The 14,553-nt window shown below is 46.5% G+C and overlaps 1 protein-coding gene across 1 annotated transcript in view; it reads left to right on the top strand.

The window, feature by feature from the left end:
• Positions 1-14,553, top strand: part of LOC147098673 (cadherin-23-like) — a 229,320-nt gene that overhangs the window by 160,787 nt on the left and 53,980 nt on the right. Inside the window, exons 15-18 of the mRNA XM_085970674.1 lie at positions 7,227-7,451; positions 8,622-8,791; positions 9,360-9,497; positions 11,274-11,393. Of these exons, the coding sequence (XP_085826800.1) occupies positions 7,227-7,451; positions 8,622-8,791; positions 9,360-9,497; positions 11,274-11,393 (653 nt within the window). The remainder of the gene's footprint in view (positions 1-7,226; positions 7,452-8,621; positions 8,792-9,359; positions 9,498-11,273; positions 11,394-14,553) is intronic.

The raw sequence follows: 14,553 nt of genomic DNA, 5'->3' as shown, positions 1-14,553 counted from the left end.
CTGTGCCGTAAATTTCTATGATGCTGTATATACTTTGACACAAGGCTTCCTTTAGTCTCTATCACAAAACTGGATCTGATATAAATAACTTATTGTCACCAAGACATTCAAGTCCTGGAGATGGTGCAAAGAACAGTCTCGGGACTGATCCCAAGCATCCGGGTAACTGAATTAAGAGGAAGAACTAGAAATTTGAGCTTTCCCATTTTGAAAGGAGGTGACTTTATAAGGTATATAAGATAGTAGAGGGTATAGAAAAGGTAGATTGGAGCGTTACCATTTCAGACTCCAACTGGTGGAAGACACAAGTAGGACTTGTTGTGTCTGTGTATAATAAGACACAGACTGCAGGAGAACGGTACAACAGGTGTTTACTCAACGTGGCTCACACGGGAACTGATCTGTACAGATTACTACTCAGTGCTATATACAGGTGTGGTCACTGCCGGTACTGCAGTATACATGAGCTGTAAAAGATAGTTCCCCCCTTAAAGGTATATACATTACAATTCCTCCCCTTTTAGATTAACAGTACCATAACACTCATTTAACAATTAAATATCAAACTAATTACAATTAACACTTTTAACATGCAACATTAGCTGAAAATAGTCTCTTTATATATTCAGTCTTTGGGGAGGCCTCCTGATCCTTTCTGGATAGCGCCTTTCCCGAGTGTCTTGCTCTTGGTGCGGAGGCGATTCTGGCCCCCTGTCGTCGGTTGGTTCATCAGCTTCCGATGCTACTGTTTCTGGGGTAGATGCGACCTGTACGTCGGGTTCATCACCAGGTACGTATGGGCGAGGCATGGGGTTGACTTGTTCCTGTGACTCTAGGATCTGGTCAGCATGGTGTCTCACGATGCTCTCCCCAACGTCCACTGTGTACATTAGTGGGCCCTGCCGTGTGCATATCGTTCCTGGCTGCCATTTTTCTGTTCGGTAGTCGCGGGCCAAGACTGGTTGCCCTACATTGAAGCTCCTTGTTGGCTTCTCGTGGATGTGCTGGAATTGCTTACTCTCAACATCTCTTCGTACGTTTGGTCTGAGCAAATCCAGGTGAGATCTTAACCTTCGGTTAAAGAACATCATGGCTGGGGCCTGGTTGGTGACTGCATGTGTCGCATTCCGGTAGGTGAACAGGAAATTGTCCACCTTGTGCTGCAGCGGAATGTTGTCATTGTACATAGCCTTTATTGCCTTCTTAAAGGTTTGTACAAACCTCTCAGCCAATCCATTTGTGGCTGGATGATACGGGGCGGATGTGTAATGCCTTACCCCATTCTTTTTCAAGAACCTCCGGAACTCTTCGGACACAAACTGTGGTCCGTTGTCGGAGCAAATCTGTTCTGGCAAGCCATTCCTGGCAAAAAATGGTCTATAGGACTGCAATAGTTTTCTCCGTGGTGGTGGAGGACATTTTGATGACCTCAGGCCATTTCGAGTGCGCATCCACGGCTATTAAAAACATTGAGTCCATGAATGGACAAGCAAAATCAATATGCACCCGTTGCCATGGAGATGAGGGCCATTCCCATGGGTGTAGAGGGGCCTGTGGTGGTGCATTTTGGACTTTCTGGCATCCTGAGCAGCTCTTGGTCAGGTCCTCGATTTGTTTATCGATTCCCGGCCACCACACATAAGCCCTGGCTAGGCTTTTCATTTTTACCCCTCCCAGATGACCCTCATGAAGCTCATTGAGCACTCTATCCCTTAACTTGGGTGGAATTACCACTCGGGATCCACACATCAAGGTCCCCCGGCACACTGACAGCTGTTCTCTCCTTGTCGAGAATGCTGGCAACAGTGAGTCGCCATGTGCTGGCCATCCCTTCACCGTCAAATCATATACCCGAGACAGTGTCGGGTCATTTCGGGTTTCCTTTTCGATACAAGCGTTAGTTACCGGTAGGTATTCAACTATAGTCGAATGGAATATTTCGACAGGATCCACTGCTGGTGCTTCCTCCGCAGTAGGCAGTGGCAGGCGTGATAGCCCATCAGCATTTCCATGCTGTTTCGTGCCCTTATATTCAATCTCACAGTGGTGCGCCCCTAGAAAAAGTGACCATCTTTGTAGTCGTTGCGCAGTCATCACCGGAACGCCCTTCTTCGGATTAAAAATGGAGACAAGAGGCTGGTGATCAGTCAGCAAGGTGAATTTCTGCCCGTGCAGATAGTGATTGAACTTTTTCACTCCCCACACTAGGCTGAGGGCCACCCTGTCAATCTGGGCGTAGTTACGCTCGGCTGAGGTTAGTGATCGTGACGCAAAGGCTATTGGCCTCTCTGAGCCGTCCGAGAATTTGCGCGACAGCACCGCTCCAATGCCATAGGGTGATGCATCACATGCCGACCGAATTGGTAATGCCGGGTTGTAATGGGCCAATACCTCTTTCGATGTGGTTAGTGTTTTGCTCTTCTGGAAAGCTCGTCTACATTCGTCACTCCACTTCCATGGCACCCCAGTTTGCAGTAGGGTGTTCAGTGGGTGTAGTATTGTAGACAAATTTGGCAAGAACTTATGGTAGGAGTTTACCAGCCCGAGGAACGACCTCAGTTGTGACACATTTTCCGGTGCTGGAGCCTTGACTACTGCCTCAATCTTCTCTGGGGACTTATGTAACCCCTCTTTATCGATAACGTGGCCACAATACGAGATCTGTTTTCTAAAAAACTCGCATTTGGGGCGGTTAGCTCGGAGCCCATATTCCTGCAATCTAGTGAGCACCTGCTCCAGGTTGGCAAGGTGATCACTGTCATTTTCACCCGTGACCAGGATGCCGTCCAAATAACATTGGGTCCCTGGGATCCCTTGCAGGACTTGTTCCATTGCCCTCTGCCAAATAGCCGGAGCTGATGCTACCCCGAATACCAGCCGGTTGTATTGGTAGAGACCTTTATGGGTGTTGATTGTGAGGTATTTTTTTGATGCTTCTTCTACCTCCATTTGCAGATACGCCTGGGCCAGATCAATCTTAGTGAAGCATTTCCCTCCAGATAGCGAGGCGAAAATATCTTCAATCCGCGGAAGTGGATATTGTACGGTGTGAAGGACCGGGTTCACTGTTACCTTAAAGTCCCCACAGATGCGAACCTTCCTTGGTTCCCCAGGCGTGCTGCTCAACGACTTTTTCATCACAGGGACGATGGGTGTAGCCCACTCGCTCCAGTCTACCTTGGACAGTACACCTGAACGTTCCAGACTCTCCAGCTCTGCTTCGACGGCTGGGCAGATCGCATAAGGTACCGGTCTGGCGTTAAAAAATTTTGGGCTTGCGTTTTCTTCAATTTTAATCGTCGCTGTCATGCCTTTTAGTGTTCCGAGTCCTTGCTGGAACACTTCTTTCACATCAGTTAGGATCTTTGACAGTCGCCCAGGTGTGACGTTGTCATCCTTTTTGTCAGCCACAGTCAGTGCCTGTATGGAATGCCAATCCAGTTGTATTTTCCGGATCCATTCACGTCCCAGTAATGGTGGTCCACCATCTTGCAATACATACAGGTCTAGTTTTGGTGTTTCCTTACCGTTATATATAACGGTCACCCTTATTTTTCCTTTGGGGTAGACTTTTTGCCCCGTGTACGTCTTCAAAATAATTTTTGTGTCTCTCAAGGGTATGTGTGAGAATAGCCGCTCGTAGTCCCGTCGGTTTATGACTGTTAGGGCTGATCCTGTGTCCAATTTACCTGGACTCCTGCTATCTTGAGAGTGACCCAAATGGTTCGGTGATCCTCCGTTGTGATCACATTATGTAGTTTCACACAACTCAGTTCCCTGCTTTCGGAGTCGTTATCACTCTTTTGTTCGTCTGAACTATTCTCGGTCACCTTATGTACCTTCTTGTACTTTTCTGTGGTAGGTTTCTTATTGCTGGTTTTCTTTCCCGACCTGCAGACTCGTGCTATGTGTCCTACTTTTCCACACTGCCTGCACACTTTGTCTTTGAACCAGCAATCATTCTGGTCGTGTGTTGTTCTGCCGCAGCGATAGCACTTCTCTGTTCCATATGACCTTTCATTTGTGCCATATTCTTGCGGTCTCTGTTGTATCTCTGCAGCGCCCCGTGCTGCTGCTTCATATGATACCGCAATGCTGAAAGCCTTTTCCAGCGTAAGGTCCTTTTCAGATAAAAGCCGTTTCTGGGTTCCTTCACTTTGAAGCCCACACACAAACTTGTCCCTTAAGGTATCTGCCAGTCCCGCTCCAAACTGGCAGTGTTTCGATAGTTTGCGCAGTTCTGTTAAATAAGCAGCATTGCTTTCATCCTTATGCTGGTTCCGTTTGTGAAACTTGAATCTTTCTGCTATCGGCAGCGGTGTGGGGTTTAAATGTTCCTGTAGTATCGTTACTATGTCTTCAAAACTCTTTTCCATTGGCTTCGTTGGGGTTACTAGATTTCGTAATAAACCATACGTCTTTGCACCCATTAAATTTAACAATACCGACGCTTTCTTGTCATCTGACAGCTCATTTGCCTTGCAGTATACCTCTATTCGTTCGACATATGTAGTCCAATCCTCGACTTCATTGTCAAACGCGGTGACACTGCCACTCTTCGGCATTTTGGGTGTGGTTTAAAATGGCGTCTCCCAATGGCTTAAAATGGCGTCTCCCGCGCCCTCCTTCCTCACCCGCTGCTGCCAACGCCGCTCCCGGCGGCTCTCGCGGCAATGGCGGCGCCCTGTAGGTTTCGCGTGCTTCTCCTGCGCTGCTGCCAACGCCGCTCTCGGCGGTCCTCGTGGCAATGGCGGCGCCTCGCGGGTTTCTGTGCGTCTCTTTCTCCCTCTCTTCGACGCTGCTCGGCCCCTGAACACCGGCTGCGCCCTGTGCGCTCTGCCCTCTCTCTCCCCCGTCGACGCTGCTCGGCCCTTTGCTGTGCCGCTCGGTCGGGCTCTAGCCCGCCGCTGTTCGGGAAGGGTCTGCGCACTACCTGTTGCCAGCCCGTTTCGCTGGACCACCTCGACTGGAAAGCCAAGCCTTGCTCTCGACAGCCTCCCCCGCAATTCTCGAGTCTCTGCTGGATGACTGGGCGTTTGCCCGTGGTCGACGCCCGAGTCTCTGGCCTTGGCCTCCAATCCACTGATCTCCAGGAACGAATCCCTGGGAGGTGATGCAGAGTTGCAGGTAGGTTCGAACTTGCCTTGTCGCCAATGTTGTGTCTGTGTATAATAAGACACAGACTGCAGGAGAAACGGTACAACAGGTGTTTACTCAACGTGGCTCACACGGGAACTGATCTGTACAGATTACTACTCAGTGCTATATACAGGTGTGGTCACTGCCGGTACTGCAGTATACATGAGCTGTAAAAGATAGTTCCCCCCTTAAAGGTATATACATTACAGGACTGAAGTCAGGAAGTTCATCACATAAACAGTGATCAATATTTAAAATGGACTTCCAAGGTGAAGGGATATTTACTAGTCCTAGCCCCTTTAGGGCTACCCCGGATCAGGCGTATTTCTCAGACGTTCACTGTCAACTGAAGTTTGAGGTAGCTGAATCCTAAAGACACTTACAGGAAACTTTCTGGTATCCGGCACTGATGGGACCGAGCTGGTGCTGTACCATCAAAACTGCCGTAGAAACCAGCGCTAATGTTAAAACATATGGAGCTTTTGAGCTCCGTGTGAATCAACAAACCCTGTTGCTTAGCAACAGCTTCAAAACAGTCGGCCACAGCTTAAAAGCGTCTCTGTAGCTAAGCAACAGCTTCAGCTAGACCTTGCAGAGCCTGGCTGGAAAAGAAAAGCAACGAGAAGTAAAAAAACTTATAGGAAACGGCTCCTGAATTTTGCCGGTAGATAGAGCTTTCCGGACATTTAACCTCCGGTTAAACGAAAGTTTCCTGTAATTGGGTCTAAAGGTCCGGACTATCTCTCCCTAAAGGAAGGGAACAACCCGAGAATGTTACCGTCCTCCAGATAGCGCTTTTAATAGGTTTAGCTAGACTGTAACGTCCCGGATATTATGAGGGTCTGGAAAGCTCCCTCAGAATTCTGCAACTCTTCACCAAGGAGTGTACAGAGATTGAGTTTGCGAGTTTTTGATACAGAAGACTTATGTGAGACAATTCTAAAAATATATAGAGATTTATTAAAAGAACCGACATGCAATTTACAGTTGGTGAATCAGTCAATCACAACGTTAACAGTTCTAAAAAGAAAAAAAATACTATCTTTTTACAGAGAATCTTACTTTTAAATCTTAACTTCGCTACAGTATTGCAGTTCTTAAAGGTTTCTTATACAGGATATCCATCAATACCAAATACCTTTGATCCCCGAGGTACAAAGAGTTGGAGACTACAGAGCCGCCTCTGAAGCCGAGAATCGCTTTGCCCGATTTAAAGCGAGTCTGATATCCCATTTGAAACTTCAATATTTATACCCTTTTCCAGTGGTATTTCTTTTAAGGTTTTCTGCTGATGCAAGTCCATTATCTCTATTCATCTTTCTGCCGACCTCTGCAACCCTTACTGCCACATCAGCCAGAATCTTGTCTCATCTTCAGGTGTTCTGGGGTCACCATTTAGAACGGTGTGAAAGGCAGATGTTCCTTATCTTATGTGCTATCTTTATGAAGTTTAAATTAGAACACCTTATCCAAGGTGGACCATTGTTTTTGTTCCCAAAGGTCAGCCTGTCGGAGCCATGCACCTTCTGTTTCAATAAGGTAATTTATTCAGGGTCAACAACTGTCTTATCTCAATAGCCAGAATTCTTTCACAACTATTTCATAGTTAGGTTTCTAAATTTCCAAACCCAGTTTGTCATGTTTTAATCAGGCCAGAATACTTTCATAAGATAGTGTATTTTTCTGAATAGGTTATATAGCTTATTCCTTCACAAAGGAGGGTTGCAGAGAGGATAACCCTGTGATTATTTAAGGAGCGGTTGGGTGTGTTGGAGGGGACTGTAAGTTAGTTCTGTACAGTATAGAGGTATAAGACAAATTTAGGACTGACGTCAGGAAGTTCATCACATAAAGCTCAACTACAGGTGATAGAGGGGTACAGTGAGATCAGGGAAATGGGGAGAACTTAAGAAATAGGAGCGGGAGTATATCATACGGCCCCTCGAGCCTGCTCTGCCATTCAATAAGATCATGGCTGATCTTCGACCTCAACTCCACTTTCCCGCCCGATCCCCATATCCCGTGATTCCCTTAAGAGAGAATTGCTTATCTCATTGAAACATACATATTTCTTTGGCCTATTTCAGCGAAGCTGACGGTGAATGTCCTGGATGTAAACGACAATCCTCCTCGGTTCAGACCATTCGGGGTGAATATTTTCACTGAAAGGATTCTGGAAGGAGCAACAGCAGGGACAACGCTCCTCTCTGTATCGGCTGTAGATCCTGACAAAGGACCCAACGGACAGGTCATCTACGAGCTCCTGAATCCTCCTCCTGGGGACTACATCAGACTGGAGGATCCTGCGGCAGGTGAGCATTGCACGGACTTAGAGATGAGGTTTTGAGGAGACAGTTTCATAGATATATCAGAGAGGGAGAAATCTCTGTGAATTAATTTATGATCACATCGAGCAGAGCCATTCTTCCCTCGGTTTTTAAAATTCACTTCAAGCGGATGAGTTCTCCATCTACTACTCTCTGGAATGAACATAGGGACAAGAGGAAGCCATTCTGCCCCTCGAGCCTGTTACACCGGAACAGGAGGAGGCCATTCAGCCCCTCGAGCCTGTTCCGCCATTCAATTAGATCACGGCTGTTCTGTATCTTAAACTCCATCTACCCGCCTTGGTTCCATAATCCTTAATACAGCTACGTAACAAAAATCTCAGTTTTGATATTTTCAATTGACCCCCCCAGCCTCAACAGCTTTTCGGGGGAGAGGGTTCCAGATTTCCACCGCCCTTTGTGTGAAGAAGTGCTTCCTGACATCACCCCTGAACGGCCTGGCTCTAATTTTAAGGTTATGCCCCCTGGTTCTGGACTCCCCCCACCAGAGGAAATAGTTTCTCTCTCTACCCTATCGAATCCAAGGCCAATATATCCTTCCTGTGGTACGGTGCCCAGAACTGAAAGCAGTGCTCTAAATAACTAACATAACGGTCAACCCTTTCTTTCCCAGCCCCTTTGCGATATCAGCCTTTCTAATTATTTTTTGCTCCTGTCCACTAGCTTTCAGTGATTTCTGTCACTCTGACTCCTAAATCTCTCGGCTCCTCCACAGTTCCACGCTCCTTGCCATTTATAAAATACTCTGATCGATCTTTCTTAGGTCCAAAGTGGATGACCTCACACTTCCCCACATTGAACTCCATCTGCCGCAGTTTTGCCCACTCACTTCATCTCTCAATGTCCCTTTGCAACTTTCTGCTCCCGTCTACACTGTTTACCTTGCCACCTAACCTGGTGTCGTCAGCAAACTTGAATATATGAGCACACCGATATCTGCGAGGTCCACCGCGGTGGCTGTGTCAATATTTACAGGGATCCACCACAAAAATAGTTTGAAAACATCTGGCTTAAGCACCAGATGGGGATTGATGCATTGCAGAGCTGATGTTATCTGAGCAATTACCTTTAATAAACCCTCTCTCCACCCCATCCCCCCCAACACCCCCATCCCACTCCCACTTCTCCCCACAGGCAAAATAGTTGCAAGCAGGACAGTGGATTATGAAGAGGTTCAGTGGCTGAATTTCACAGTCAGAGCGGTGGATCACGGTTCGCCGCCTCGGTCCGTAGAGGTTCCTGTTTATTTACAGATCCAGGATGTCAATGATAACAACCCTGTCTTTGTGCAGTCTTCCTACCAGGTAACCGCGCCATCCGCGCACCCCGTAATGGGCAGAGAGTGGGTCTGGTGCGGGTGCTAAGCATGTAACTCAGGACTAATTTGTCACACATTGTCACACAATGCCTTGTTGTCGGCTGATGGCAAGAGTTGACTTAACACCAATGTCTTATTGAATTCAGGTTCAGATATAGATTTGAGCAAATGAATACCGACACACTGAGCCTCCCAATCTCAGCCATGTCCATCAGAAGTATAAAGATATCTCTTATCCACAGTGCACCCAGTGGGGTAGATCTTGACTTTTTGCCATAGTGTAAAACTAACGATTGCAAATCGGCAGCCAACATCTCTCCCGACTTTGATTTCCATTGAAGTCAGGACCGATGGGAATCCCAATCTGTGGCTCCTCGCCGTGTGCTCTCGATGTTTCCTGCACCCCACAAGGTGCTCCTGTCAGAGTAAGTTGGTCCATTCCTGGTCTTTGTAGCTTCCGATCGTTCCCTCGCAATCGCATGCTGCTGTCACGTCGGACATTGGCACTGAGTAATTTCTCTTCCTTTAACCGGGCGCCTTGCATGCCGATACAGAAGCCAGTGTTCGAAGACGTCTCCTTGGGCACGGTGATTCTCCAAGTTAGTGCCGTGGACGCAGATAATGGCAGGTTCTCACAGATTGAATACAGCCTTGTGGATGGAGAGGGCAGGTTCGGAATCAACCCCACAACGGTAAGATCCTCTTTATAGAGCATATAAAAATATTTTATTTTAAATTAGATTGTCATAAAACTCCTACCAGTTGACTAATGTCCTTCAGAGAACAGAACATGCCACCAGTACCTGGTCTGGCCTACACACGGCTCCGGGCCCACACGATAGGGTGTCCTCTCAAGCGGTTCACTTTGCTGCCATCAATCCCTATGAAGGAGAAGACCCACCACCACCTTCTCAGGGCAACTGGGGATGGGCAATAAATGTGGATTTGCCCCAGTGTCACGCACATCCCAAAAACACATTTTTAAAAAGTCACTCATAATTTCTTCAACAAGGTATTGGGGTTCATATTTGTTATATCTGTATCTAAATCATAGATTATACAGCACAGAAGGAGGCCATTCGGCCCATTGTTCCTGTGCCAGCTCTTTGAAAGAGCTCTCCAATTAGCCCCACTCCCCTGGTCTTTCCCCGTAGCCTTGCAAAGTATTTATCCAATTCCCTTTTGAAAGTTACTATTGAATCTGCTTCCACTGCCCTTTCAGGCAGCGCATTCCAGATCATAAATGGCCCAGAAATTCGGGTCTCCACGGGTGAGTACGCACGGGGTACTCACCCGTAAGCCCAATGGAAGTGCCGGTTTCCTGCATGCTGCACGGGAAACTGGCACTTCCGTTTCCCTGAAAGAAGGGGTTCAGAGGTCGAACGCGTGCGTGGGAGAGGCTGCGCGTGCACATCGAACTTAGTTTTTTTTGCAGGTTTTCCCGGGAGGGTAAGTCTCCAGAAGTTACACATTTAAAAAGCAGGCGTAAGGCCTGCTTTTTACAAGGTACTGTAAATGGTGAATTAATTAAAATTAAAACATTTTTTCCACAGGTTTATTATTTTTAAATACTTTAAAGAAAGGTAAGTTTATTTTTAGCCCCGTTAGAAAATAAAATTATTTTTTTCAAAAATTTAAATTATTGTTTAAAATAGTTATTTCATGTAATTTATAGTTTATTTAAAAAATGTGATGGTTTTTTAAAAATTTATTTGAAGATTTAGTGATGTTTTGGGGCCCGTAGTATTTATAAGTTTCCTGTCAAACTTATGAATGGGCATTCCTTGCTCCGATTGGCTCTCCATGGCCCAAGTGATCCCAGGGGACGCATCGAACTAACTGCGCCCCTGGGATACGCAAGCACTGCGCGCCGGCAGTTGGAGCAGGCCCAGGATCGGAGTTCCACGCGGGCCCACAGCTCAACGGCCGGCACGCTAGGTAAGTGCAGGTCGGGGGCTTACACCCGCGGGAAGTCCTCGACCCGAATTTCTGGGCCAATAACTCGCTGCGTAAAATAAATTCTCCTTATCTTGCCTCTGGTTCTTTTGCCAGTCACCTTAAATCTGTGTCCTCTGGACCTTCTGCTACTGGAAACAGTTTCTCCTTATTCACCCTATCAAAACCCTTCATGATTTTGAACACCTCTCTCAAATCTCCCCTTAACCTTCTCTGCTCTAAGGAGAACAACCCCAGTTTCTCCAGTCTCGCCACATAACTGAAGATGTTTTAATCCCACATATTTAATGATGAAAGGAGCTATACTACTATTTAAATGAGATATTATTCATTTTAGGAAGTGCTTTTCAATTATACAATTGCATGTTTCTGAATAGTAAACTATGAAGGTGATACACTGAAGAATTGCATATTCTATTAATGGGATTTGAGAGATATGTTTAAAGTGTTAAGATTATTGAATGTGAGTAGAAGTTGGAACGATAATCAAATGGGCTCCTTTTTACATAAAGGGGGATATTTACATTCTGGCTGCACTTGATCGGGAGAGAAAAGATCACTACACACTAACGGCTGTTGCCAAGGACAACCCAGGCGATAATCCGAGTAATCGCAGAGAGAACGCTGTCCAGGTAAGTGCCGTCCGTACCTGCTGACGGGTGTTTCCAATTGGTTCCAGCTCTTGGGGTTTGTACAAGAGTGCGTTCCAGTAGAGTTTATTACCAAAAAGAATTGATCCTCTGACTCTGAATCCTCTGTGGTCCCGGATCGCAATACATTAAATGAAAAATCCTGGACACCAGCCTTCGGGAAGGATTTATTGGCCTTGGAGTAGGTGGAGTACAGATTCACCAGAATGATACCGGGGCTTTGCACAGACTGGGCTTGTATTCCTTTGAGTATAGAAGATTAAGGGCTGATCTAATTAAGGTGTTTAAGATGATTTAAAGGAGTTGATAGGGTTAGAGAGAGAGAAACTATCTCCTCTGGTGGGGGGAGTCCACAACAAGGGGGTGTAACCTTAAAATTAGAGCCAGGCTGTTCAGGGGTGATGTCAGGAAGCACTTCTTCACACAAAGGGTACTGGAAATCGGGAACTCTCTCCCCAAAACGTTGTTGAGGCTGGGGGTCAATTGAAAATTTCAAAACTGAGATTGATAGATTTTTGTTAGGCAAGGGTATTAAGAGATGTGGAACCAAGGCGGGGAGATGGAGTTGAGATACCGATCAGCCAGGATCCAATTGAATGGCGGAACAAGCTCGAGGGACTGAATGGCCTCCTCCTGTTCCTAAGTTCGTCGTCCTTGTCCTCATCACCCTCCAGGGCCTCGGCCTACCTGCACTCTCCTCCAGCCTCGTCCCTCCTCCCACACCATTTTGTCCTCCTGACCTGTGGTGTTTTGTGCCCCCCCCCCTTCATCCCACCATTAGTCACCGACCCTTTCAGCCACCTCAGCCCACTCTCTGGAACTCCCTCCCGAAGCCCCTCCATCTCGCCACTTCTCTCTCCGCCTTTAAAGACCTTCTCAACCCCCGTCTTTTCAGCCAAGCTATCAGCCATCCCTCCAGCTATTGATCAGTATGGTAGTGTAGTGGCTATGTTACTGGACTAATGATCGGGAGACTGTGAGTTCAAATCCCATCCATGGCAGCTGGAGAATTTAAATTCAGCTAATTAAATAAATCTGGAATAAAAAGCTAGTATCAGTAATGGTGACCATGAAATTATCAGATTGTTGTAAAAACCCACCTGGTTCACTAATGTCCTTTAGGGAAGGAAATCTGCCGTCCTTACCCGGTCTGGCCTTTTTGTGACTCCAGACCCACAGTATTGGGTCTTTAAACTAAATAGTTGGGGGGGAGGGGTCCACTGAGCGGAAATTTAAAAAGTCAAAGGAAAAATGAGAAGGCAAAAGTGCAGGGTAGCGATAGGGGTAATGATAACCAGAGTGTGACAGGAAGGGACAGAGCGTATACACATAAGAGTGCATCAGAAAGAGGGGTCAGAGTAGGAGAAAATGGTAAAAAGACAAAATTCAAAGCTCTATATCTGAACGCACGCAGCATTCGTAACAAGATAGATGAGTTGACAGCACAAATAGAAATAAATGGGTATGATCTGATAACCATCACAGAGACGTGGTTGCAAGTTAAACAAGGCTGGGAACTGAATATTCAGGGGTATTTGCCATTTCCTAAGGATAGGCAGAAAGGAAAAGGAGGTGGTGTAGCTCTGTTAATAACGGATGAGATCAGTGCAGTAGTGAGAAATGATACTGGCTTAGAAGATCAAGATGTAGAATCAGTTTGAGTGGAGATAAGAAATAATAAGGGTAAGAAGTCACTGGTGGGTGTGGTCTACAGGCCCCCAAACAGTAGCCACACTGTAGGACAGAGTATAAATCAAGAAATAATAGAGGCTTGTAAGAAAGGTACGGATATAATCATGGGAGATTTTAATCTTCATATTGATTGGACAAAGCAAATTGGCAAAGGTAGACTTGAGGAAGAGTTCTTAGAGTGTATACGGGATGGTTTCTTGGAACAATACGTTGTGGAACCAACCAGGGAGCCAAGTGAAGATGCTCGTTTGGTCATCGACTTACTCAGTATTTCAAAATGATTCAAAGTAAATTGAAGAAAACCTTGCACAGCGTGGAGCCCTTCCGAAATAGTCCCGGCTCCTCCCTAAGGTTCCAGAACCTTCTGTCTACATCAGCCTTCTATCTATGAACGGCGGTGATTGACATTTACCACAGGAAGGGACCAAACGTTCAAATGTCACTGCGAGACATAAATACCAGAAAAGGTCACTTAATAATAAGATATATTAAATTCCATCTATTGTTGCCGTGCCTTTCACTACATTACTCAATACTTCTCAGTGAATTTAAGATCGCAATCCACTCTTGGAGCTTAAATAAAGATGCAAGCCATTCAGTCTTTGACCTCCCTTTGAATAATGCCATAGTCCACCTGAACCACTGGGACAGGCAGATGGGACCTCGGTCTAGCATCTTATCCAACTGTACGTCACTCCCTCAGTACTGCACCTAAGCGGCAGCTCAGATTGTGGGCTCACACGTGAGGCGGGGCTAAGAACCCACAGCCTCCTGGCTCAGGGGCAAGAACACAGCCAACTGAGTCACGCCGACATGCCACACATGTACGCTAAGCTCTACGTCAGCCTACAAAGCACAACCCGTAAGAGTCAGGCATTCATGTTATTACTAATTGCCTCAACAAAAAACAGGCACCCTAAAAAGGATGTGTTAAAATGATGAGGTATGTGGTGGACGGCGCAGTGCTTCAAAACATTGCTCTTTAACCTTTGACCCGGATCCGATCTAACTCAGACTGATGGCATGAAAATCTACTCTGACTTGAAGCTATACTGATCTTGGACAATCCCAAGCAAGATTCCAGTGAGTTTGGGAATATACAGCCAATCCTAATTTACAGCAATAACAACGTGCATTTATATAGCGCTTTTAACGTAGTAAAATGTCCCACGGCGCTTTGCAGGAGCGTTATAAATTAAAATTTGAGCCGCATAAGGAGGACGTTAGGACAGGTGACCAAAAGCTTGGTCAGAGAGGTGGGTTTTAAGGAGCGTCTTAAAGGAGGAGAGAGAGGCGGAGAGACGGAGAGGTTTAGGGAGGGAATTCCAGAGCTTGGGGCCCAGGCAGCTGAAGGCACGGCCGCCAATGGTGGAGCGATGAAAATTGAGTCTGCGCAGAGATCTCGGAGAGTTGTAGGGCTGGAGGAGGTCACAGAGTTGGAGAGGGGGCG

The sequence above is a fragment of the Somniosus microcephalus genome, chromosome 29 (genome assembly GCF_052327205.1).
Source record: "Somniosus microcephalus isolate GS21.2 chromosome 29, FLI_Smic_1.0, whole genome shotgun sequence".
Taxonomy (NCBI): Eukaryota; Metazoa; Chordata; class Chondrichthyes; order Squaliformes; family Somniosidae; genus Somniosus; species Somniosus microcephalus.
Note: the sequence above shows the minus strand (reverse complement) of the source record. Positions and strands in the feature narration are given on the sequence as shown.